Here is a 24,911-nt window from a genome sequence, read left to right on the forward strand (position 1 = left end):
TTCTCCGGTGGTAGCATCGCCACGGTCCGAACATCATCAGTTTTATCGTCCCGTACAAGCCAGCCCTCATTCGCCCCTCCAGCAGCGCCCCTGACGGCTGGCGCCTCGCCCCGAACAACGTATCCATCACAACAGCCAGATTATCGCCCGGGCCATCAGCGTAATGCTCCATCGCGAATGGGCGGAGCATGGCATGCTTAGCAACGTGACAACCATGACATACGACTCTCAGGCATCTGGCACTACGCAAAAGCTTAAGAAGAAACGCAGTGCCTTCGGCTGGCTCAAAAAGGCCTTTTCGCTTGATGAAGAGGAGCGCATGGCTTATGAGGCCCGGAAGCAGCAGACCCTGCAGAACCCGTACTACGATGCACGTAGCCCCAAGTACCTAGATGGTAAGCGGGTTCGTTAATGGCCACAAGTCGGAGGAAACATACCAAATCAAGTCCGTTCACCGACGTTGACGGCAGTTGGGGGTGGATCTACGCCTGCCAGTGAAGCGCCCACCGCAAGCCGCACATGATACCCATCAGTACACAACATACCCAAGCGAGTGACCTTGATTTTGCTTTGCAATCGAACTATACATCACGCCATCTTTAATACACGGCTGAGAAAGCTGTTGGGTAACGAAGCGTTCCCGACAGACTGTTGTCACCTCGCCCACCGACTCTATTCGTCACACTTTTTCCTGTTTTGTCCCATATCATTTCTATGATATGCTATGTGTTTGTCTGCCTTGCGGAGCAGAATCTATCCGTTATTCTTTTGCTAGGTGTTTGGCGTTTCATCTCGTATCGTTTCTTCGGGTTTCATACGTAGTTTACATCTGTCATGCGGCTACGGCCGTACTGTTGTATGATACAATGAAAACGGAGAAAGGCGTGGGGGGTTTTCACGACTTTGCTCATGTCGTATCTTGAATATATCGATGATGATTACACATACATGAACACTGTCTGCTATGCCATGCCATCGTGTTGACTATGAACATCCAAGACTGGATCTCGTCTATATGACTGCACTGATGCTGTGTTCGAGTCTCCCTGTATAACAGTCTAGTTTCATCCTTGGTCCTCGATGCAGAATGTCTGACAAGTGGAGTTCCGGCAGATATAAAGCCCTGCTGCCGATCATTTGGAAAATTCGTGATCGTAGCTGACGATGTGCGAGCGGAGGGCAACCGCGTCTGGTGCCTCATTATAGCCCATCATCTAGAGCCTATGGAGATGCTCAAGACTCTGCGTGGCGATGAATAGAGCTGTCTAGATCTGCTTGGCGTCTATCTTGCCTGAGTACGCTTGTCTCAACTGCCTTCTGAATGAGAGTGGAATCTTTTCGGGTTCTAGCATTGTTCTTGGGGCCTCAGTAACCCGGAGCATGTTGAGGGTCCACGATTCTCGTACACCCAAAGCAACAACCGTCTTTTCCCATCTAGAACCCGGGTTTGGCAAGGGCAGGTATCGTAGCGTCCAAGCAGTCGAAGCATCGGGTTCAATAAAGATGGATTGTATTGTAGTGCAAGGAACTCAAGAAGATGTCAAAATGCCCCTTCGCCAACCTGATGTCTAGCTTATCCTGCAGATGCACGACCCGTCATATCGTCCACAGGTGGCCCAGTATGAGCCCCCCGGCCACGAAAGCCACAGCTGCCATCTGCACCGGCGATTCCAAATCCAGAAACATCATCTCGACGAGCCCCTTGCCGTTCCCCCTCCGCGCCGCGACCCGACGCCCGAGAAGTCTCTTTGCCGCCAACGCCAACGCGACAAACGGGGCCGTGGCCATGGCGGCGAGGATCCCGAGCGGCGAGACGAGGACAGCGGCGATCATGAGGATGGAGCCGTCGAGCCAGAGACCGAGGTACATTGCGCGCGTCAGCGGACTGTCGGTCGCGGCGCCGGTGACGGATGTGAATCGTCGACCGAACCAGTCGGAGAAGACCATGATGGCGTGGATACTCCCGAAGAGGTAGTAGAGGCCCAGAAGTATGAGGGGAATGATAACGGCGAGGTTCCAGGGGCTATCCTCAGGTATGTTGGACGCCCACTCTATGAGGGGGTTGACGGAAATGGCGAACATGGTGTTGATGAGCGGTGGAAATATAGGGAACGGGTCGTGTTTTTTTTCCTTCGTGTCTGGAAAGGGCGTGTCCGTGTCGTATGTGGCGATGAAGTATATTTGGGCACTTGCTGTTGAGTGAGTGGGATGGTATGCAAGTGAGGGGTGAGGGTGTGGTTGCGATGACGGATGCCTCTGTCTGGTGTCTTGCTGCTAGTCGCAGTCTTAGAACTTGGCCTTGCGCAGCGATGTCACATGCGCACACGTCTCATTCGCCTCCCGCCTGCAGAAAGGACACCAAGATCTGCCGAGTGACTGGCGAAGTCCGAAGAGGATTGCAGAGACGCCAAGAAAACGAAAACGACCAAGCGCGAGGTTTCGTGAAGCTCTCGAGGGCGAAAGGGGGCTCAGTGTTCATACTGATTGCGTGGCGTCTCAGAGGAAGGCTTCGTTGTAGGTGACTTGTCATTGCTGTGATATCCATCATGCGTCGTTGTGTGTGCAGAGGCGCAGCCGAACCCTCACGAGCATACGTAGCCAATGTGGGCTCATCATTCGCAGACGGCGCCGAAGACGAGGACCAGGACGCTCACTGTCCCTTCTTCTCCTCAGCGACGTTCGGCTTCGTCTTGGTACCGGTATCCTCGTCGCCCCCCATCCCAAACACTCCTACCCCCAGCGCGATCAGCGGCGCCAGCCCCATGGCCACAATGGCCAGCGCCGGCGACAGCACGACCAGCAGCAGCGCGATGCCGCACCCGTCAAGGTACAGCCCGAAGTAGAGGGCCCTCGAAAGCCCGGCCTTCAGGCCGCTGGTGCCACGCTCAGGCGACGGCCCGGCCACGGAGCCAAAGCGGCCAGTGTACCACTCGGTCCATTGCGTGATGACAAAGGCGGCGAGCGCAACGAAGGCGAAGGCGAGGAGGACGAAGGCGCCCCAGAAGACGGCCAGGACGGGGCTATCGGGGTCAATGTCGAACCACGCTGCGATCTCGTCGACGAAGCTCGTTGGGTCCTCCATGCTGGGACGAGGCAAGGACTGGTGAGAGGGCTAACTTTGTGCAAGTCGTAGCTTGGCGGAGAGGAGTTGATGATTTTTGGATAGCCTTGCCGCCTGGTCAGAGAGAGGTGAAGACCAGGTGAATGCCGAATGCAAAAGCTTTCTTGTCAGGTGCGCATCTATGATCGAAGGGAGGACCTGGGCCGAAAGGCGTTCCAATACGCGGAATAGCAGTGAAATGTTGAAAAAGTTGGCGGGGTCTGGGGTAGGTAAAGAGAGAACGCCGCCGCGCCCGCCCCCACCCCCTGTAGCTGGCTAACGTCACCACAAAAACAGGCCTCGATCAATCAATCCATGCAATGCAAATGCAAGCCATGAGAACTTCAGACTCGCCGACCAACTGCCTGCGCCAGGCATCGCCCATGGCATATCCTCTTCTCAAAATAAAAGTGAAAAGAAAGCCAAAAATATCACATCATAGTCATCAGAGCAGTATATTCGAATTCATTCATGTCAACTCAGTCATTGTTTCAACCACCATGAGCACTTGCAAGATCTCTCCCCTTGAATACAAACGAGCGCGCATCCTCCCATTTCCTCTCTTCTTCTCGGGGTATCCTTTCTCCCCGTAATAATGCCAAAGCCCGCGCGTGCGAGCTGATCAACACCTTCCTTATGCATGCTTCGACCGAAACACCAGAAATACCGTCTCGCCAGTAACCGCAGCGTCCATCCCTAGGTACCAAGTAGTCCATTAACCCTGTCCATAAAAGTCGTGTCCGCCCATCGAGGGGGTTCCAAAGAAGAAGATGAAAAGAGGTATCCCCCTCCCTCCAGCGCCAACGGGTAGGCAGGTGGCGGGAGTCCGGGGTATCAGACCTTAGTTATTGCGTCCTGTAGAATTTCTTGTAGAGAAGATGCAGGAGCAGGTTGACGTTGAGCTTGAGGTTCCCCTCGAAGAGGTTCATGAACTGATGCGACTCGAACTGAGCCTGCAGCAGATCTTCGATGGGCACCTGTGCGCTTGCTCCTGGCATCTGTATGTGTCCGCGGGAACCCTCAATGGCGAACACGCCCACCTCGTCACAGCTGATGGTGAGGTTGATCTTGTCCCAGTCACCGACGCCCGTCCAGGCGACAACCACGCCCTTGTCTGCGAGAGCTCGCGTGCTGTACTTGAAACTCCCAAACTTGGGAACGCGGCCGCTGCGCTCCAGCTCGCGTTGGTGGTTGTACTGCTTGGTAAACGGAACGTAGAATCGCTTCTTGCTGTTGGTGGAAAAAAACTCCGTGTCAGTATTCCTCTCTCATTGCGCAGCCTTTCCAATGTCGGGTGTACTTACCCCTTATTCTTCTGCAGCGTGGCCATGGCCGATTCGATGTAGTCGTCGTAGCTCTTGCGCTGCTGTTCCAGGTACTTGGCCTTGTCGTGAAGGTTGGACAGCGTCATGCGGACGCCGTCGATCTCGCGCTGCCGCTGGACCCGCCTGCGGCTCTTGGTTCGAATGTCGAGTGCGATGGCGTTGAGGATGTCCTGGTAGAAATTGTGCTTGGATATCCTGCCCATGTGCTCGAGCCTCATGACGTTCTCCAGCGCCGTTCGCTTGAGCTCGTGGTACGACATGCGAGTGACATCAATCATGTTCGCGTCCGAGTAGGCCCCTCGCGAGCCCTTGCTCGAGAAGTCGTCCCGCAGCACCATCTTCCACCTGTGGTCGTCCTCCGGTGTGATGGGCTTGACGAGGACCTCGAGAAGGTTCGCACCAGACTGCACCCTGACAATATACAACACACATCGCTTCGTCTCCATGAAGAGCGCCTTAACCTCCGCATCCGGATCATCAACATCGTGCAGCTTGGGCGTCAGGAACATCTGGATATCAGATGAGCCCGCAGCCAGCATCTCACTCTCGTTGCTCTTGGCACTTCCGAGGTCCTGCATGATCTCTCGGAGAATATCGTCCCGGTTGGGGCACACGGACGGCAGTTCCGCTGCAATCAAGCTGTGGATGGCGAAGATGTCCGTCATTTTGATGTAGAGCGTCGGCCTGTTCTTGGCGTACAGATCGTTGAATTCATCAATGTCGAACGTGCTCTCCGCATCGGGAACCGAGATGATCTCATGCGTAATGTGGGCGAACCGATCAATCGAATCGCCCAAGAAGGCGTTCAGAGGCTGGAGGTAAACATTCTCCCCACCAAAAGGCCTCCCAGACGCAACCTGGCTGAGGACCTTGGCAACCTCACCCAGATTGCGCTTCTGGAGAGGGCTGAGCTGCTTCTCAATGACACCAACATTCTCGGGTGCTGTTACTGCGGGCTGCAGATAGAATTTCCACAACCAATTGGTCACCAGTTGCAATATGTGGTGTTGGGGTTCCTTCTCAAAGTGTTGGCAGAGGCTTTCGAACATGTGCCTACACAGGAACCGGAGACCATAAGGCATCTTGGCAAGGAGATCTTCAAGCGCAAACAAGAACTGGTCGCAAATCTCCCTGAGATCCCGCAGGTGATCGATGAACAGATCTCGTGTCTCCTGGTCCTTGATAGCGACTTCGCGGGGAACATCCAGGGGACGATGGCTTGGTCGGCCGGTTCGGAGCTCCTCATTGCTGATGGCCGAGCGGTAAATTTGTAGGGGATCGCTCTCGAGGTCGAGGGCTGGGTCCTCGACGATGTTGTCGCGAACCAACGGGCCGAGCAGCTCGCGAAGGTACTTTCGGTCTCGCGGAGATCGAGCGTAGTTGGAAAGAAGTTTTGACCAGAAGAAGTTGCCGCGTAGGTAGTCCTGCACGTCTCGTGTGCCGTCAATCTCCTCACGCATCGAACGGGCGATCAGTTTCAACAGGTAGTACTCTTCTCTTCGCTTTTGAGCATAACCGAACAAGCCCATCATAAGGTGCTCGATACGTTTGCATTCCTTCTCCGGTGTTCCCTGTTCTCGAATTCGCTTGAAAACCCTTGCAAGGTATTGAGGTTGTGTCTGGAGATTGAAGAAGAGCTGCTGGTAGGATTCCAGTTTCTTCCTGGAGCTCTTGTTCAGCGCCTTCAAGTCGAAGTGATTGGCAGAAGAGATAGATGAGTTTGCCAGCAGACCGATAGAGTGGCTGCCATAGTTGCTCTGGTGCCGTACAACCTCATCCAGCGTGATCTTGTTCTTGACGAGCAGGGCAATCTTGATGTCGAGTTGGTCGATGTACTGCTCCAACATCTCGTTCTGCCGAACTTGTTGGACGACCGTCTTGCGCATCCGCTCGAACTCAATCTCCTCGTTGAAATCAAAGTCGCTGTCGTTGAGCAAATGCACAAAGTTCTTGACGGCGTTAACCGGCGGGTTTTTGCCTGTCGTGAGGCTTTTGTAGGCTTCGCCCTGAATCTTCGCCCGGATGAAGCTTTGAATTTTGACGACTTTCTGCATGTTCTCGTTGAAGAACTTTTGCTTCTCCCTGTACCGAGCCCGAACAAGGAAGGCGTTGGCAGCTGCCTGAATGGCAATGATAGATTGTTCTTCCTCTTCAAGCTCAGCAATCACAAAGCCAATCTCCTCTCGAACCATCATAGCCTTTGCCAGAGCTTGCAGTTTGCTTATATCTTCTGCATGCGACTCAAGCTCTTCGAGGAGTTGCGTGTGTCGTAAGCGGCATAGGTGGCCTCGGATATGGCTTTGCAGACGGGTGATAGCAGGCTCCTGTTGTGTCAAGGCTTCCTTGTCGGCTGCAAGACGGCCTCGGGTTGCCATAGCACGTATGCAGGACTGCAGCTGAATATTGGCTCCATCGTTGCTGGCCAATGCCTCGAGTGTCTGAGCGACGTCTCGTCTCACGGCTCCGGCGCGAACAAAGGCCTGCAGCTGTCCGAGCTGAGGGGAGTGTTCCTTGAGCTCTGCTTTCGTTGAGAGAATGGCAGAACGGGCGACATTGCCACGTAACTTGGCTTGGAGCGCAGTCCACTGCGGAGCGAAGCCTTGAAGATGCTCCTGGTCGCGGGCGATCTGACCCCTCATCAACAACGCCCTTGCAACCGCTTGCAAGTCGATGATGGCCGAGGCTTGTTGTTCGAGGGAAAGTTGATCCCTCTCAACCCGACCTCGTAATAGCATGCCCCGAGCAGCTGCTTGAAGCTGCTGCACCTGACCAGATGTCTGTTGCGTTTCGGTTCGCTGACTGTCGAAGCTCTTTCGGACGAGATAGCCCTTGAATGCCGCTTGGATGCCCCTTACAGGACCTTCGTGCATGGCGAGCTGAGATTTGGAGTGCTGCACCTCATCACGGACCTTCTTAGCCCGGATAAGGCTCTGGAGTTCCAAGATGTCAGGCTCCAAGCTCCTCCAGAATCTTTCCTTATTGGCGAGTCGTCTTCGGACGAGAAAGCCGCGGGCTTGACACTGCAGGTTCACAGCAAACTTTCTCATCTGGAGCCTGTAGTCCATGATCTGACGCGTGAAGTCGCCACGGATTCGAGACTGCAACTCGATGAGAGCTGTCTCGGAGTTCCAGAGTTTCTGCATCGTGTCGCCTAGTTCCATTCGCAGCGCAGCGCCTCTGATTTGTGCCTGTAGCTCAATGATGGAGCCCTCGTTTTCAGCCAGCTCTCGGTCGATGCGCTCTTCTTCCGTCTCTTCCGGCTCGGGCTCGGGCTCAACGCCAAAGTCGGCACCCATATTGCCAAAACTGGGCATGCTAACCCCAAGTTTATCGAGTCCTTTCTGCATGGCCTCGAGCTCATGGTGCTCAAACTCCAGCTGACCAACAAGGTTGCCAATGCGGAAGTCGACGATTCCTTTCCTGAACAGCAGCCAGCTGAGGGCGTGAATGCAATAAATGACCTTGGGTATGTTCTTCTTCTCGTACAAATCAATGAGCTCGAAGCGGAAAAGGTCGGGAAGTTCTACTTCGTCGAGATATCGGAACAAAATGGCAATATTGTCCGAATGTCGGTATTGCAGCCTTTCGTGACGGAAGATGCGGTACCGACGATCTGGGTTCAACGTCTCCACGACCTCAGCTAGGGTGACGCCGTCTCGCAAGGCCTCTTCCAGTTCCACGATGGGAGGAATGTCCCTGTGGATGACATCTTCAATCCACTCCTTGGCTTCGCCGACGTGGCAAAGGTATTCGTAGGCCTGAAGGAATTGTCGTTGCTTATCCATCCAATTCCTCCCCTCCCAGCCGTAACCGCCACTTTTTTGGCCTATACGACCCTTGTCTTCACCTGTCCTCTGCAGCCTGCGGCGACCGCGTAGGCCGACGACCTCCTGTGCGGGAGATGTGATTTTGAAGTCGTCGGCAGAGTCGGTTTGCGCGAGCTTTGACAGCGTGCGGAAGTGGCTTGTCGAGGACCTTCCAAAGCTCTGAAGATCGGGCCGCTCAAGTGGCGCGGCGTGCGTCTGGTGTGGGTGATATGGCGAGTTCGCGTGAGGCAGGGCGGCGCTGCCCACGCTGACCGAGTCGGATCGAGTCAAGAGCATAGAGTGCGGTCGAATCGGCGAGGGCCTTGAGGTGGGCGTCGGCGGCTGGGGTGTTGTGGCCTTGGGCGTTGTGGTCTTGGGCGTTGTAGCCTTGGGCGTTGTAGCCTTCTTGGGTGTAGCTGTGGGCGTGGGCGAGCTGCTGCCATCGTTTTGCGAGAGTGAGAATCTGCCGACGTCGATGCTTTGGCCGCGGTCATGGCGATAGCTCGTCGGTTTCCGCTCGGGTGAGGGCGAGGATGCGGGAGACGGCCCGGCGGGAGCTTGGGGGAGTGGTCGTAAGGACATGCGAGCCATGTTGAAGATGTTGCCCTCCTCCTTCTTCTTTGAACTTGTGAAGACGTCATCTTCCAGCGGACGCTGGCTGAAGCGACTGACATCACTCATGCCCCGTTTGTGGGTGTGAGCGGCGGCGTAGCCGCTCGAGGCTGAGGAGTATACTGTACTGGCGCGACTGCGCTCGGAGAAATTGGAGTAGCCAGAGGAGGCAGATGACGAGGCAGTTGAGGGCTGCCGGTTGACATTTCCTTCTGTTTCAAGGTTTTGTGATTGCCGGAGAGGGTGTGTTCGGTACGACATGGTTGACGATGCCGAACGTCGGTTAGGAGGTCGAGGAAAGTTTGCGCTGCAGGTTCATGTATTCGCGGAATTCGGATGACCACATGAAGGCGCTTTCGCTGGGAAGGCTCTGGGTCGATGCTCCTCGGGCTGAGCTAACCAAACGACGCTGTGGTCAGGGTCGACTTTGGTGGCTGGCTTGGAATGTGTCGAGGCGGCGGAGGATGCGGAGGGGTGAAGATTTGCTCTCTTGGAGGGCCCAAAGTCGGAGGCAATGCCAGAGGCAGAGTTGGGTCACAACAAGGTGGAGTGGCGCGTAGTCGGGGATCTAAGACATGGGCGCGCTCGGCGCGAGGGAGTTGGGGCGAGGGAGCAGTGCAAGGAGCACAGCAGCAATGATGTTGAGGAAGAAATGAATCGTATGGGTTCTCGTCGATAACCTCATGCCCTGTACTCGGCGGCCATTTCGAGACCGTAATGTTAAAAGTGAACAAGGATAACGCAGGAGCAGATGGCAGTCGGCGGCTGGACGGCTGAGGGGTCCATGGATGTTTGGTGCTTTGGAGCAGTGAGTGCCGTTGCTGTGCTGAGTTTCTGTGTTTGTTTACTGCCTGATGTGGCTAGGCGCAGATGGGTGGGAGGAGTGGAGCAACCGCTGTCCGGCGCTGTCTGGCGCAGGCCTGGTTTTTGCTAGCGCTGTTACGTCACGTCACACTGAGCCGGCAGCTACCGATAATGTGCCGGTGCTACGGCCTTTGTGCCTGCGACCTTCCTTGCCTTGGGCTCGCGCGTTTCGTTTCGACTGAGCCTGTTGGCAGTGTGAAGGCTGAATGAAGTGTTGTTGCTGCTTTGCCCCTCAACCACCTAGGATGGCTTCACACGGCAGTCAGAGACGGCTCGGGATGTGGTGCCAAGCGACTGTTGATCCCAGCACTCAATTGACCAGGAGCAAAAGCACAACACAGTATACCGATAAATCCAGACCATCACATCAATTCGTAACGTGTTGACTACGTCTCCACGTGGTTGGACGGGTATCCTGTGTGCCGTTTCTCCTCTTGTTCAAGCTACGTCCTGAACAAGATGCGCTCCCAGGATCGTCATCGGTCTCTAGAAACGAGTCTATGGATCAATAGAAACTGGTGGGCGCCTGACAGCTTGGCACTGATGATTGGGCAATTGGATGGGATTTCGACACCTCCTGTTGGCCTGCTGGATACGGCTACACTTCCTGCCCAGAAACACAAGTCACGTCGTCAAGGCCTTCGTGCGACGTAAAATCCTTGATGCATTCAGACGGCCCTTGCACCGGGGCGACCATATGTCGGAAGGAACTAGTATACCTTTTCCTTGGCCACAATTCACGGAGAGCAGAGGCAAGGGTTGGCGCGGTCATGAAGAAACCGGGTCATGGCCAAAGGCGTAACGAGCAAACATGCTTCTATCCATGACAGCCGTGCACAGGGCACACACCGCTCGCGTGGTGTGGGGCTTGTGCGCTGGAGGCCAGGCGATTGGGCCCTACAACTCGCTGCTGGCCCCCTGCCCCGCACCGCACCGAGTTCGGGTCAGTCAGCTCAAAATGTGCAGGGTCTGAGTGGGCCTTTAAAAAAAGTTTCCAGCGGGGACCAGACGAACTTTTTCTTCCCTCCTTCTACTGGGAAGAAGAGACCAACCGATCGCAGTCATTGAACGAGCCAAGCAAGCATCAGGACTTTGCGTGACGACAGCTTCTTCTTCCTCGCTGCCTTCTCCCGCTTCTACTTTCTCCCACTCTTTTCCATCCATCACTTTGCCCCAGCAAAGCGAAGAAGAAAAATGCCTGGCACCAACGGTACCCAGGGCGCGAAGGTGCTCGACCACGCCACCGCTCTCGATGTCCTCAAGGAGTACGAGGGCCGTGACGGTCTTGACATCACCGAGCTCATGGACACCAAGAAGCACGGCGGTCTGACCTACAACGACTTCCTGCTGCTTCCTGGCTACATTGGCTTCCCCGCCTCCGCCGTCAACCTCGACTCGCCTGTCACCAAGCGTGTCACCCTCAAGACCCCCTTCGTCTCCTCGCCCATGGACACCGTCACTGAGCACGAGATGGCCATTCACATGGCGCTCCAGGGCGGCCTCGGCGTTGTTCACCACAACTGCTCCCCCGAGGCCCAGGCCGACATGATCCGAAAGGTGAAGCGCTATGAGAACGGCTTCATCCTCGACCCCGTTGTCATCAGCCGCGACACCACTGTCGGCGAGGCGAAGGCTCTTAAGGAGAAGTGGGGTTTCGGCGGTTTCCCCGTCACAGGTCAGTCGCCTATTTCTCTCTCTTCTCTTCGCTCGTGTTACCAGCGCTCCCCACCCTTTTGTCGGCTTTCGATGATTAAAAAACCATGTCATAACTTTCGTTCCACCATACGTGACAACCATGTTGTCTTGAGGATATCTAATTAGACTATGAAAATAAGCCTTTTGCATCTTTTACTATTTTGCGCTATTTTGGCAAGAATCCGCAAAGCTAACCAATGCTTTCAGAGAACGGCAAGCTCGGCTCCAAGCTGCTGGGTATCGTCACCAACCGTGATATCCAGTTTGAGGAGGACCCCGAGACCTCCATCTCCAACGTCATGGTGACCGAGCTGATCACTGCTCCCTCGGGCGTTGACCTGCCCGACGCGAACAAGATCCTCGCCAAGTCCAAGAAGGGCAAGCTGCCCATCGTCGACAAGGAGGGCAACCTCGTCTCCATGATCTCCCGCTCCGACTTGAACAAGAACCAGCACTTCCCCCTGGCTTCCAAGCTCCCCGACAGCAAGCAGCTCCTCTGCGCTGCTGCCATTGGCACCCGTCCCGCCGACCGCGAGCGTCTTGCTCTGCTGGTCGATGCTGGCCTTGACATTGTCATCCTGGACTCGTCCCAGGGTAACAGCATGTACCAGGCCGAGATGGTCAAGTGGATCAAGTCCGAGTTCCCCGGCCTCGACGTCATTGGCGGAAACGTCGTGACGCGCGAGCAAGCCGCGACCCTCATCGCCGCCGGCGTTGACGGTCTGCGTATCGGCATGGGCAGCGGCTCGGCCTGCATCACACAGGAGGTCATGGCCGTCGGCCGCCCCCAGGCTGCTGCCGTTTACTCGGTCAGCAGCTTCGCCGCCCGCTTCGGCGTGCCCTGCATCGCCGACGGTGGTGTCCAGAACGTCGGCCACGTCGTCAAGGGCCTGTCCCTCGGTGCCTCGACCGTCATGATGGGCGGTCTCCTCGCCGGCACCACCGAGTCCCCCGGCACGTCCTTCGTCTCGCGCGAGGGCAAGCTGGTCAAGGCCTACCGTGGCATGGGCAGCATTGACGCCATGCAGGACAAGAAGGCCGGCGGTGGCGGCAAAGACTCGCAGAAGAGCAATGCCGGCACGGCCCGCTACTTCTCCGAGGGCGACAGCGTCCTGGTTGCCCAGGGCGTTACCGGCTCCGTCGCGCACAGGGGGTATGTTTCTCCCGCGCTCAACCACCCTCCGATTATGTTTGCTGACAGTCTTGACAGTCCCATCTCCAAGTTCGTCCCCTACCTCGCGGCCGGCCTTAAGCACTCGATGCAGGACTGCGGCATGCAGAGCCTGACTGAGCTGCACGAGAGCGTCGCCGACGGTACCCTCCGTTTCGAGCTTCGCACGTCGAGCGCCCAGATGGAGGGCAACGTGAACATGGAGTCCTACGAGAAGAAGCTCTTTGCGTAGACCTCTTTCACTGTCTAGCACTGTCTAGCAACACAACTCGTCGTGGCAGTGGCAGAGTCCCCCTCCCCAAGACCATATCGTAGGGGCGTATGCTGGTCGTTGGGGTGGGAAATGGTGGGCGGTATGATGATTTTTCTGGCGTAACGAATGGAAATGAAGCGCGTGTTGGAATACCGCAGCAAGGGAACGGGACGGGATGGGAATTTTGGGAACACTCTAAAACAAAAATTAGGGGATGTATAGGGAGAAGCCATGACGCTTTTACGAAACGCTGCTTCGATGATATACCATGGTACACACAAAAAGTGCCGAGCGCTCGCGCGCGCAATGAAAATAATGAAAGTTCACGATTTACTACGATACATGCGGAAGCTCTGCCAGTCTGGTGAGGTGTGCAACATGCGGCGAAATTATTCCGGTGGTGCAACTACTTGGGGAGGGAAAGTGCCTGATGGCCGATATCGGCAACTTGGTATTCCTCTACATAGGTAGTCCCGCTGGCAGACGGCCTTTACGATAATTTGAACCGCGCTGCGTGTGCTATGTTAGGTGTATGAGCACCTGCCTAGCCGTGCAGAACCAAATTCAAAAAGTGCTGCAATCTCATACTGACAAGCTGAACAGAAGTTTTGAGTAGTCAGGCAATGCTCATTACACCATTACACCTCGCGTGCAAGACCGCATGGACTATGCTGTGTGCCGAAAATCCTCAAACTAAATAAAACTCAAACTCGCTCATGATCCGTCAAGCATGTTTAAAATTTCGCAGATTCCCTTCTCGAGTTTCGTCAACTTGGCAGCGTTTCACGCCGTGAAAGCCCCCTCTCATCACACCTTTTGCTCATCATTCTCCAACATCATTGCTTGCTCGTCGTGATCGAATCGTATCCAGCTCTCGGTGTCGTGCGACCACTGCTACCTGCACGTCCCAGTAAAGGCTCATCCTCAGAGGAATACTCGCCTTCCTCTCCTTCATTCCTGTCTTTGGCCGTTATTACCACGTCGGAATCGTCATCTTCTAGCAAGGTCTCCTCATCGGCCTCGTCGTCTGTGGTCTCGGTGCTGGGCGCAGGGCCGTCGCCTTCGGTGAGCATCATGGCAGGGATGGCGCCGACCACAGCACAGAATGAAAGAAGCCACCAAGCAGTAATCACATAACCCCTCTCTACACCCCAGCTAAACGCGACGCCGGCGCTGGCCGGTCCGACGGCACGGCCCAGGCCGGAGAACATGGTCGCAAAGCCGTTGAGAGTGCCCAGAATGCGCAGGCTGGACGCCGAATTGGTGAGCAAAATAGTCATACAGGGAAAGCCGACAATGGCAGCGAAGCCCTTGACCAGCATAAGAGACAGGAGCGCAATATAGCGTGTTGTCGTGGTAGGAAGGAGGACGGTATATGGCATGAGGATATACACAAAGGGCGAGACGTAGGCACACGCGCGGTAGCATCGGAGAGTGCCAAATCGGCTGCAGAGGACTGGGAAGAAGAGAAACTGAATCGCGCCGCACGCAACGCCGTAGAAGGCGAAGATGGGGCCGATACGCTCAGAGCCGAGACCGAAACCACCGCTGAATTGAAAGGGTAGACTCGTGTTTTCGGGTGTGTGTTCGATGATCGGATAGTTCAAGAAGACGGGAACAACCTGATCGAAAGCGACGGCGTGGAGAGCCAAGAATGTGTAGGCAACGAGACCAATGACCGTTTGCCTGGTGAACACTTCGCCCATTGATGGCTTGGTCGTGATCATGGACTTCTTTGGGGCCTTAATCATGGCTGGCAACAAGGGAGCCGTGGCCTCGCCGTCAACGAAGGATGTCCTCCTCGCTCGAATGTCGTGGCGACTGCGTCTAAAGGTGCGAGTAAGACGCCGTCCCATCTGCAAACCCCAGTCATTGCTACCTCGCTTGCTCTCAAGCGTCTCGTGTAGGAAGAAGATGGCTGATCCAAGCGATATGAGGAAGAAGATGGACATGATCATGTTTGGCAAGGCGAATGGGAAGGTCTTAAAGAATGTGCTGTTGCCGAAGAGCGCTGGGAAGCGCTCGACCGGCTGGACAAATATGCCACCGAAGGCAGGACCGAAGACGCCTGTCCATGTAAATACGTGGTTCTAGGTGGATTGGTTATGGAGGGAGCTTACTTCCAATCGTCCATACGAGAGGCATGACAGAGAATGCTCGGGGCTGGAGCTCCTTCTCGGTTACCATTTCGGCCACCATGGTGCGGATGATGCCAACTAGTGAGGATATCAGGACGTGCTATCCAAGATGAATTTGGTATGGTTCAACTCACCATTGCCGTTGCCACCTCCAAGCAAAACGCGCACGATGATAGCCATAGTTAGACTAGTCGAGAATCCCCATACGAGGAAGAGTGTCATGGTGGAGGTTAAGCCGGCGATGATGGTCGGTTTCCGGCCAAACGTGTCGGATGCTTTCCCCCAAGGCACCGCACAGGCGCTCTGTGAAAGCGAAAATGCGGCAGACGTGATGCCAGCCCATTTGGCGACTTTGTTCTGCTCGACACCGAAGCTGCGGATCATCTCTGGAAGATAGGGGAAGACGGAAGTCATGGCGAGGGGCTCGGCGAATCGCGCGATGGCTGGGAAAATGTTAGCGGACCATGTTGCTCATAGCTGTAAATACCTGTGAGGTGTCGGTACAGCAAATATGGAGACGACTACGATCCCTCCTTCGTGCTGGTGGAGAGGTCCATGTTACGTTCCTGCTTCGAGCATGAGAATGCGGCTCAGGCTCACGGTGACCAGGCGGCGAGGAAGATCATGACCAAAGTGCAGCACATGCTGAAGCGGATAACATAAAAAAAAAAGATGAAAAAGATATCTAGGTAGCATTTTGTCTGTCTTTTGGCCCTCCTCAACATTGTCGTCCATGATCACGCGATGTCCGCTGTATCCCATGTCCTAGCAGGGGCACTAGCCTAGATAGACATGTAGAGTTGTCCGAAGCGTCTGCAACATACGAGAGGAGGTATCCAGGATAACGCTGATTTATGGGCCGAGGTGAGAGAGTCTGCGTAGCTTACCCAAAATGGCCAGCTGTTGCACCGGCAGCTGCGGCTCTCGCCTCCTCCTGGGGTTCGACATGATGGCTGAAGGGGAGTACGTGAGCCTACAGAAAGCGGGTCGGCGATCTGGTGGATAGACAGGTGCAGGATAAGATGGGCATATATTTTGGAACCCAGGGCGCCTTCAGATAGGCGTAAACAAATATGGGAGGTCTAGCAAGATTTGGTCAAGACTAGAGGACCAGAGCAAGGCTCGGTTGGACAGGTTGCGGACAAAAGAGGCCGAATAACGAAGAAAAAGATGCAGAAGTGATGAGAAATCGAGGAATCGGTCAGTCAAATGAAGAGAAACTGCACCTGCAAAACCTTGCATCGGTCACAGGCAACGACCCCACTGGCCATTTTCCTAGCGTCGTAGTGCGTTCCCACCTCCACACACAAGCGCTGCAGCCCGATCCGCTCGCGCTCGCCTCGCATTAGGTGCCCAGCCGTTGCACTTCTCCATGCACTTGCACTTGCCTCGTTGGGCATTTACTACTGCACAACAGCCTGGTTGGTCTCAGGTTTACACTCCCGCGGTCGGCTCACCGAGCGACAGGTCTTGCCTTCGGGGGAAAGATGACGCCTCCCGAGTCTTGTGAGGGGCTCCTCCTCCATGTGCGATTGGTTCCGGATGACAGGTGCATATCCGATGAACGATGAGCCTTGCAGAAATCCCCCAAAGAAAGGCGGTATTGGTTGTCGATCCAAGGCGCCTCATGTAAGCAATGCCGTCACGAGGTGAAAGAGAGACAAGCGTCCTGCGAAGGATGCAATGGAAGTTTCAAGGGAGGAGGGAAGGGGTGGCAGCCATGGTCAGTGTGGCGAGTCCGCTGTCGGCATGTTGGTCGGTTGTCGGCGGCGTCGTCGTCAACTTGACCGAGAAGTAGCGGATGGGACGGCGAGATGGTGTGTTCAGCGTTGAGGTGCGACAGGGTGTATTTTTTTCCAACGTTAAGGAGTCGCGTCCCCCCCGACGCAGGGTGGGGGTCACACGTCCAGGCCTCACAGTCGGTCAGTTGCTTGGCCTGTGTGGCCCCCTCGTGATTCTGGCAACTGGCGGCCCGATGCTGGCCCGGCCGTCATCGGCGCCAAACCCGGGGGCCGAATATCCACCCCGCAATAGGATCCGAGTTGCAGTACGAGCACACGTTCAACGCTGATGATGTAAGCGCACCATGCTCCTCGACCACCGAAAGCGTCATCATGTGCCAATTCTAGGCAGGTACTGTATAACCCTCACTGTCTCTACCCTCAGGAAGGTAGGTGACTTCCCTACCCCTCTGCCCAGGGGCAGGCACGGTACACTCTCCACTTTAGATTCCTTGATCGCATCAAAGTCACGTTCACTGATGCCATCGATGACAAACGATACGACCCACTGCCCACCTCTCGACAACCCATCGAGGTCTTGTTCAGGATTCACACCTAAGCTTCACGGTGTAGTGGTTCTTCCTTGAGTTTCGCTTCACCACAGCTCAGTCAGTCTTGGTGTCCTCTCACCTCAGATACTCGACGCATCTATCGAAGGCGCAGACCGATCTTTACATCACATCCACCTGCGGTACATCCCCCCTTCTCCTTCTGTTGCTCGTATCTCAGAACGGATATATCTTGGCGACAGACAACACAATACGACCAGGTTTCACAGCACATTCTCACTGTTACCATGACTGAAAAGTCTCCAGCGCACAGGCACCCGCCGGGCGTCGTCATGGCAGACGAGCATACGCCCTTGATAGCCACGGTTGTCGTGGCGGAGCCCAGGCAGCGGTACCAGCACCACTACGTTCGACGCCTGTGTACCACTGCGATATGCGCATGTCTCTTTGCCTTCTTTACGACATTCGTGGTCCTGGTGTGTCTCGATCCCGACGACGGCTCCTCTTACTTTCCTGGTCCGCCAAGTGGACCAGCTCACTCTACTGCGCAGACGGGGCCCAACTTCTCGCACCAGGACTTGCTTGGTGTCCTTTTCGAGACCCCATCTGCCGAAAAGGCCGAGGACTGGAGCAGATACTACACCGCCGGTCCCCATCTGGCAGGCCAGAACTTCTCTCAGGTACGCTATCCACTCGACTACGTGAGGAAATAGTACTCACAAACACATTAGGCGAGATGGACCCAGGAGAGGTGGATTGAGTGGGGTGTTCCCTCTGACATTGTTTCTTACGACGTGTATTTGAACTATCCTGTGAACCATAGCCTCTCCGTTCTCAGCCGCGAGGAGAAAGACAGCAATGCGCAAGATGCCTCTTGGAAGGTTGACTTCGAGGCATCGCTCGAAGAGGACATCCTCGACGAAGACCCCACATCCGGTTCCGCAGATCGCATCCCTACCTTTCACGGCTACTCAGCAAGCGGTAACGTTACCGGTTCCTTTGTTTGGGTCAACTATGGCACGTACCAAGATTTTGAGGACCTACGCAAGGCCAATGTCAGCCTTGCAGGCAAGATCGCCATCGCACGCTACGGTGGTATCTTCCGCGGTCTCAAGATCAAACGGGCTCAGGAGCTCGGCATGGTTGGTGCTGTGCTCTACAGCGACCCTGGTGACGATGGCGAGATCCGAGAAGAGAATGGGTACAAGACATACCCAGAAGGCCCGGCTCGCAACCCTTCGAGCGTCCAGCGTGGCAGCGCTCAATTCTTGAGCGTGCGTCCTGGAGACCCAACAACTCCGGGATATCCAAGCAAGCCCGGTGCGCCCAGAGCACCTGTGGATGCCGCCATTCCATCGATCCCATCGATTCCCATCTCATACGCCGATGCACTGCCCATACTCAAGGCTCTGAACGGCCATGGACCCTCGGCTGATGACTTCAACCAGTATTGGACCCGCAACTTGGGCTTGAAGTACAAGGGAATTGAGTACAACATTGGCCCCTCACCCGACAACGTCGTCATCAACCTGTACAACGAGCAAAGCTACGTAACGACGCCTCTCTGGAACGTCATCGGAATTGTTAATGGTACTATCCCGAATGAAGTGGTCGTGATCGGCAACCATCGTGACGCCTGGATCGCTGGCGGCGCTGGTGACCCCAACAGTGGCTCCGCCGTACTCAACGAAGTCGTTCGTAGCGTCGGAGCCGCTCTTGCAGCTGGCTGGACCCCGCTCCGCACAATTGTCTTCGCCTCTTGGGATGGCGAGGAATATTCCCTCATCGGCAGTACGGAGTGGGTTGAGGAGTATCTCCCTTGGCTCACGGATGCTGCGGTTGCCTACGTCAATGTGGACGTAGGCGTCCGGAGTGCCAACTTTGATGCCGCAGCAGCCCCGCTCCTTCACCGCGTCCTTCGGGAGGTTGTTGCCGCTATTCCATCGCCAAACCAGACTGTCCCAGGACAGACCGTGGGTGATCTGTGGAGCGGCAAGATCAGGCCCATGGGCTCCGGCTCCGACTTCACGGCGTTCCAGGACTTTGCCGGCATCCCGTCGCTGGACTTTGGGTTTGGCGGCTACGGCCCCAAAGATGCGGTATACCACTACCACAGCAACTACGACTCATTCTACTGGATGGAAAATTTTGGCGACCCAGGCTTCGAATACCACAAGGCCATGGCGCGTATCCTCGGTCGCACCGTCGCGGAGTTGTCCAACAGGCCCATTATCCGCTTCGACGCGACCGATTATGCCGACGCTCTCGCCGGTTACATTGATAAGATCGACGCCAAACTGGCCGCCGCCACCTCCTCCGCCGAGCCCGACATCGCCACCATGTCCGAAGAAGAAATCTTCGCCCTTCGCTCCAGCGGCCTCCCCTCGGGTGATGAAGCCGAAGAAGTCCGTCCACGCGGCAGTCCGGCCGATGTCGCTGAGGCCCTCGCCCACCTGCGCTTCCTGACCGCCAATCTCCGCATCGAGACCCAGCGCCTCGACGCGCTGGGCCCGCTGGGTCGAAGACACCCATAAGCCGCCGGCGTACCCTGGTGGCACGTCTGGAAGCGCCTCAAGCTCGGCTGGGCGCTCGTGCATGTCAACGCCGCGTACAAGGGCTTCGAGCGCCACTTCCTGCACCCCGAAGGCCTCGACGGGCGTGACTGGTTCAAGCACGTGGTCTTCGCCCCGGGCCTGTGGACGGGCTATGCGGGTGCCGTATTCCCCGGGCTGCAGGAGAGCATCGACGCTAGGGACTATGTGAATGCTGTGAGGTGGGCAGGGATCATTGGAGAGAGCTTGGCGTCGGCGGACAAGAGCATTTAGTCAACAGAAGTGTGGTGTATACCCATGCTGTCCGGATGGCACGTATGAGAACATCCCTCCATGAACCGTTACATTGGACACAATTACTTGAGATGGACTATAGGGTGACGCTGAGTACTTCCTCCATTGGGTTTGTGAATGTCGGACTGAGATCTGTGTGGACGGCCAGTAGAAATGAAGTAGGGCTACACGAGTTGACGGCCAGGCCGTGGTAACTACCATGAAAGCTCAGCAAGGGAATGGGCATCGTCCATAATGTGCAAACAAAAAAGCACAGCCGGGCTGAGTTCAGTGTGGCGGTCTAACATATCATTTCTACATTCTAGTGCCTGCCATATTCGTACAAATCAGTCGTCTCTCTACCAAGAAATACGAGCCCAAACCAGCAGCAGCTTAGAACTTGTAGACCTGGTCAGGCGAGTAGCCGAGCTCCTTCAGGATGCCAACAAGCTCGCCCTGGTCCTTAGGGCTCTTCTTGTTGCCGGAGACGGCGTTCATCAAGCCGGGCGGGCCGCAGACGAAGACCTTGACGTCACCAGACGAAGGCTCGGGAAGGACCGTCTTGAGGAGGTTCTTGTCGATGAAGCCCTTGCCGCCAGACCACTCGCCCGTGGGCTTGTCGAGGACGTAAAAGGCGCGGAAGCGCTGGGGGTACGTGTTCTCGAGCTCGGCAAACTCCTTGCGCAGCAGAATGTCCTCCTCGGTCACGTTGCCGAAGACGAGCGTGACCTTGGTCTTGTCGGCCGGGTTGTTGAAGATGGCGCGGGCGAGCTGGTACATGGGGGTGATGCCCGTGCCGCCGGCTATGAGGGCAATGTGCTCGTGCTTGTTGGCGGTCCAGGCGTACTTGGGCAGCGGACCCTTGAAGTCGAGGCGCTGGCCAGGCGTCATGTCGTGCATGTGCGTGGACATGGGGCCGTCGGGGTACTTCTTGACGAGGAGGTCGAGGTAGCCCTTGGCGTCTGGGTGGGTCTCGTCAGTCTTGCAGTCCATCATGTGTTAGAAGTATAGAAGGGCAAGGTCATACCCTCGTCGCTGACGGGAGTGTAGGGGCGCAACACAGCCTTCTCCATCTCGGGACCCTTGTACTTGGTCAGGACAGCGCTGGCGACGGACAGGCCGGAGACCTGATCATCCTCGGGCAGCTTGAAGCGGAAACGCTTAGTGTTGTGGTTCACGATCTCGACATTCTCGAGAGCGAGCGAAACGAAGCCTTGGTCAACGCCGTTGAGAGCCTTCTTCGTCGTGGCATTCGTCAGGTCGGCGGCAGCGTCCTTGATCTTGGCCTCGGCCTTCTTGGCGGCGGGCGCACCACCAAGGAAGTAGTAGCCTGCGGCAGCGACGCCGACGGCACCAACAGCGTAGAGGGCGGTGTTGGAACCACCGGTCGAGGGCTCTGTGGCGTAGCGGCGTGCTTGCTGAAGAAATGGTCAGTAACGATATTCTGGCATGATGTCGTGGCGCGATGGAAATGCCACGGAGCACAAAGTGGGTGATCGCGTACCTGTTTGAGGGGCTGCACCGCCCTGAAAGCTGATCTGGAGAACATCTCGAATTCAATTGGCGTCGTGAGGGCGACAGAAAGTTGATTCGTTTATTGAATTGTGGTTGGAGGATATAGACTGAAGCTGCCGGCGATCAAAAAGGCCTCCTACCTCCAGTAGGTACCCACCCACTGACGCCATGAGTGGATGACGTACAGAGGTAGTCACGTGTGGTGGCTCTGGCATGGAGTCGCAGTATCGATTTCTAAGCAATATCCAGTTGACAACGAAAATGCAAGTGGTCTCCTGGGCGTGTCTGTTCACGCAGCAGTTTATTCTTACAATAGGTAGGCTGATAGATATCTCGGCAAGATGTTGCCATCTGCCTGCCACTGTAGGCTGTCATCCTTCATCATCATCCGCGATGCTCGGGTCTTGTGCCATCCAAGTTCAAGACATACCCTCAAGCTTAGTTAGATCCACCCCTGCTTCCCTCACTGTCCAACTGTTGGCGGGGCCCAATCCAATCCATCAAGCGCCCCCCTCTGACATGCAAGTAGCTCGCCAATCAAATAAAACGCTCCAGCCAACCGTTTATCATTTCTTTGTACAAGATTCTGTAGAAAGACGCTCTCAGTGAAGGCCAAGATCACCAGGGCGATTGGCCAACCATCGCTGCGACTTCGTCACCTGTCCTCTCCCACCGCCTTCTCGTTCGCAGGCTCTTCTGCTGATGTGACTACCTGTGGCGTGCTCGAGCTGTCGGCTGTCTTGTCCTCGACAATCTCAACAACAGGCGTAAACTGGGGATCGTTCGTCTTGGTACTGGGGTCCTGGCTGCCGCGGCGCATGGCTCCCGTTTCCTGATGCGACGAAAGTGTGGGAGTATTTGCCTGGCTTCCACCTCGTTGCCCATGATAGTGTATGACTTGCGGCGGTGGTTGTCCCGCTTGGATTCCGAGTTGCTGCGTAGGGTACGGGTCGAGGTCTTTGCTCGATGTTGAGAAGGTCGAAACGACGGGTTGATGATAACCGTTGGCTGGCGCAGTGGTCGCAGGAGGCTGCTGCTGTTCGTATGTGGTGGTGTGATCTGCTTGCGTCGGTGTGCCTGAGTCGTGAGGCGATACAGGTCCCTCTCCGAGGTTGCCGGTCAGACTGTTCATCCCACCTTCAATGTCTCGCAGAAGACGCACATACTCCTCCGGAACAAGTCCACTTTCTCTGGTCTTGGGGTCCTCGGCTACCAGCCAACCCTGGCCATGGCGATATGACACCCAAATGATCTGGCCCTCCACCAGCGGCAGCTCATTTTCATTCTCCCGTTCAAAGTCAAACAAGGCTACAGCCTTGCCGTGCATCTCCTCGTCCGGTGACGTGATGGTAAATTGGTAGTCTCTGGAGTACCGCGACTGATCTTCTTCACGGAAACCAGGCGAAGACGCAGAGCTTGAGGCATCCGACTCAGACCTTGGTCCCCCATGGTCAAGATACTGGCGCGGTGGCTGCTCGCCTATCTGATATGAGTGGCGAGAGTGCCGTGCCTGTGCAGCAGAGTAGGTGACATACTCGCCGCCAGGGCCGTTGGCTTCGCCTCCCTGATTCACGTAGTAACGCTCGCTACCATCACCAGCTGTGCCCATGAAATATCCCCGCTCTCTGTCATAGTTGGCAGGGTTCGCCATGGAAGCACCACCGTTATGGCGCCCATGCCCAAGGGCAGCATGCGAGGACTTGTGCTTGCGATGCCGTGAGCTCACAACAGGGCTCTGCAGATCTTCATCTTCGCTCCAGGGTGGACCATCACCGAATTGTATCGGAGGCAAGTCGTTGCCACGACCAAAACCATCGGGCTGCCAGCCACCTGTCTCCCAGCTCATCTTGGAGTCCCAGGTGGCGGGCGGGTCCGAGAGTCGTCGAGATTCGCTCATGGGCGTGCTCAGACCGGAGGCGGGATGGGAAGGCTCGGGAAGGGGTCCATAGTGCATGGACTGCACAACCGGATAGGCGAAATCACGCACAAGGGTGTATGGGAGGCTCGATGGAAACATGGGAAAGATGTGAGAGGGCGGTCGCGATCGAGAGGGGATGGACCCGGTGGAGTATTGAGACAATCGATTCTTGGAGGCGTGGGAGAGCGGTCTCGAAAGCGTAGAATGGCGGTTTGGTGGAGAGGTGACGAGAGGCGGAAGCGGAGGATGGTTCGGATTCGAGGCCGGAGAGGCTGCCGGAGGGGATGTCGCTGGCGAGGGGGTTTGCGACATGGTGGTGGCCATGATTGAAGAGAGGTGGTCGTTGTCGACGAGAGCGCCGCCAAAGGAGACAGCAGCAAGGCTCCGTGGCCGAGCGACACTAGCCGGTAAACTTGTCAGGAGCCAACGTCGGGCAAGCGGCCTGGTAGTCCCACGACGGTTTGGTGGTTTCTGTTTGGTATGCCACTTGGTGGGGGCGACCCAAACCAAGTTCGAGCACTGGGGCAGAGACGGGGCGTCGCACTTGTCGGCCGAATCTGGGGCGCAATCGCACAAGTTGAATAGACCGCAATGATGTGTGAGCAGACGAGAAGTCGAAGGGGAAAGCGCCACGACAAAGCGCTTCGGCCGCCTGGCCTGTCTCTGGAGAAGTGAGAGGTTGGCGAGTAGCCCTAACGAGGCTGGCAAGGGAATTATGAGGGAAGCAACAACCTTCCAAGCGTTGCGAATGGGCCAGCAGTCGCAGGCAGCGTTAGAAGATGACGGAGGTCTAAGGAGTGTGGAGAAGGTTAAGATCAAAGTCCATGTAAGGGTGTCGTCAGGTGAGTTGATCTCAGCGCGTGGCTCAGACAATGTGCGGTGTTGGAGGACGAGGCCGGGTGGTTCAACTGATGATGGTGGAGGAGGTCGAGGTGGAGGTGGTGGAAGAGAGGAGTCAAAGACACAAGACAACCCACTCAGATAACCAGTGGTTGCTGCCCTGGAGCGAGACGCTGGTCGCTGGCACGATTGAGAAGGGGAGTGAGGGGGGGGTTTGTTTATGGATGGTAAGGTAGCGTGGGGTGGGCCGGTGGAAGCCTACCTTGCCTAGGTAGGTACCTACCAACCTGGGTGCCTAGGGAAGTATGATGGTACACTCGGGAAGTACTACCAGGTAGCCACCTCCTTCCCTACCCAGGCAAGTACCTACCTAATTGACCAGATTGCCTACTCCTGAGGGTAACAAAGATGCTGACGGCGGGAGCTGCCGGGTCCTATAAGGATGGCTGCTTTGCTTGCGCACTCTTACGCGCTTCGTCTTCTGAGCCCCCCCCCCCCGCCTTGGGTAAGAAGGCCTACCTCGTCTATCCTACCTACCTTAGCCCACGTCATGGCTAAG

At 56.0% G+C, this 24,911-nt stretch overlaps 9 protein-coding genes across 9 annotated transcripts; 3 read left to right on the plus strand and 6 right to left on the minus strand.

The window, feature by feature from the left end:
• Positions 1–214: 214 nt before the first annotated feature.
• Positions 215–412, plus strand: VDBG_03781 (conserved hypothetical protein; the record flags this gene model as incomplete). Its single annotated transcript, XM_003005782.1, has 1 exon — positions 215–412. The coding sequence occupies one exon, from the start codon at positions 215–217 to the stop codon at positions 410–412; it is 198 nt and encodes a 65-aa protein (XP_003005828.1).
• Positions 413–1,596: 1,184 nt separating this feature from the next.
• Positions 1,597–2,082, minus strand: VDBG_03782 (predicted protein; the record flags this gene model as incomplete). Its single annotated transcript, XM_003005783.1, has 1 exon — positions 1,597–2,082. One exon carries the CDS (start codon positions 2,080–2,082, stop codon positions 1,597–1,599), a length of 486 nt encoding a protein of 161 aa, XP_003005829.1.
• Positions 2,083–2,650: 568 nt separating this feature from the next.
• On the minus strand, positions 2,651–3,082 carry VDBG_03783 (predicted protein; the record flags this gene model as incomplete). The annotated part of the gene is made up of 1 exon (XM_003005784.1): positions 2,651–3,082. The coding sequence occupies one exon, from the start codon at positions 3,080–3,082 to the stop codon at positions 2,651–2,653; it is 432 nt and encodes a 143-aa protein (XP_003005830.1).
• Positions 3,083–3,945: 863 nt separating this feature from the next.
• Positions 3,946–9,104, minus strand: VDBG_03784 (RasGAP-like protein; the record flags this gene model as incomplete). Its single annotated transcript, XM_003005785.1, has 2 exons — positions 3,946–4,330; positions 4,405–9,104. 2 exons carry the CDS (start codon positions 9,102–9,104, stop codon positions 3,946–3,948), a joined length of 5,085 nt encoding a protein of 1,694 aa, XP_003005831.1.
• Positions 9,105–10,901: 1,797 nt separating this feature from the next.
• On the plus strand, positions 10,902–12,805 carry VDBG_03785 (inosine-5'-monophosphate dehydrogenase IMD2; the record flags this gene model as incomplete). The annotated part of the gene is made up of 3 exons (XM_003005786.1): positions 10,902–11,382; positions 11,610–12,555; positions 12,613–12,805. 3 exons carry the CDS (start codon positions 10,902–10,904, stop codon positions 12,803–12,805), a joined length of 1,620 nt encoding a protein of 539 aa, XP_003005832.1.
• An 857-nt stretch (positions 12,806–13,662) lies between these two features.
• On the minus strand, positions 13,663–15,912 carry VDBG_03786 (conserved hypothetical protein; the record flags this gene model as incomplete). The annotated part of the gene is made up of 4 exons (XM_003005787.1): positions 13,663–14,894; positions 14,947–15,042; positions 15,099–15,407; positions 15,852–15,912. 4 exons carry the CDS (start codon positions 15,910–15,912, stop codon positions 13,663–13,665), a joined length of 1,698 nt encoding a protein of 565 aa, XP_003005833.1.
• Positions 15,913–17,541: 1,629 nt separating this feature from the next.
• VDBG_03787 (glutamate carboxypeptidase) lies at positions 17,542–19,788 on the plus strand (the record flags this gene model as incomplete). Its single annotated transcript, XM_003005788.1, has 2 exons — positions 17,542–17,934; positions 17,986–19,788. The coding sequence occupies 2 exons, from the start codon at positions 17,542–17,544 to the stop codon at positions 19,786–19,788; spliced, it is 2,196 nt and encodes a 731-aa protein (XP_003005834.1).
• A 684-nt stretch (positions 19,789–20,472) lies between these two features.
• Positions 20,473–21,628, minus strand: VDBG_03788 (NADH-cytochrome b5 reductase; the record flags this gene model as incomplete). The annotated part of the gene is made up of 3 exons (XM_003005789.1): positions 20,473–21,041; positions 21,107–21,497; positions 21,584–21,628. 3 exons carry the CDS (start codon positions 21,626–21,628, stop codon positions 20,473–20,475), a joined length of 1,005 nt encoding a protein of 334 aa, XP_003005835.1.
• Positions 21,629–22,249: 621 nt separating this feature from the next.
• On the minus strand, positions 22,250–24,027 carry VDBG_03789 (NAP1-binding protein; the record flags this gene model as incomplete). Its single annotated transcript, XM_003005790.1, has 1 exon — positions 22,250–24,027. One exon carries the CDS (start codon positions 23,609–23,611, stop codon positions 22,250–22,252), a length of 1,362 nt encoding a protein of 453 aa, XP_003005836.1.
• Between the last annotated feature and the right edge of the window lie 884 nt (positions 24,028–24,911).

This window comes from Verticillium alfalfae, genomic scaffold, assembly GCF_000150825.1.
Source record: "Verticillium alfalfae VaMs.102 supercont1.4 genomic scaffold, whole genome shotgun sequence".
NCBI classification, from domain to species: Eukaryota; Fungi; Ascomycota; class Sordariomycetes; order Glomerellales; family Plectosphaerellaceae; genus Verticillium; species Verticillium alfalfae.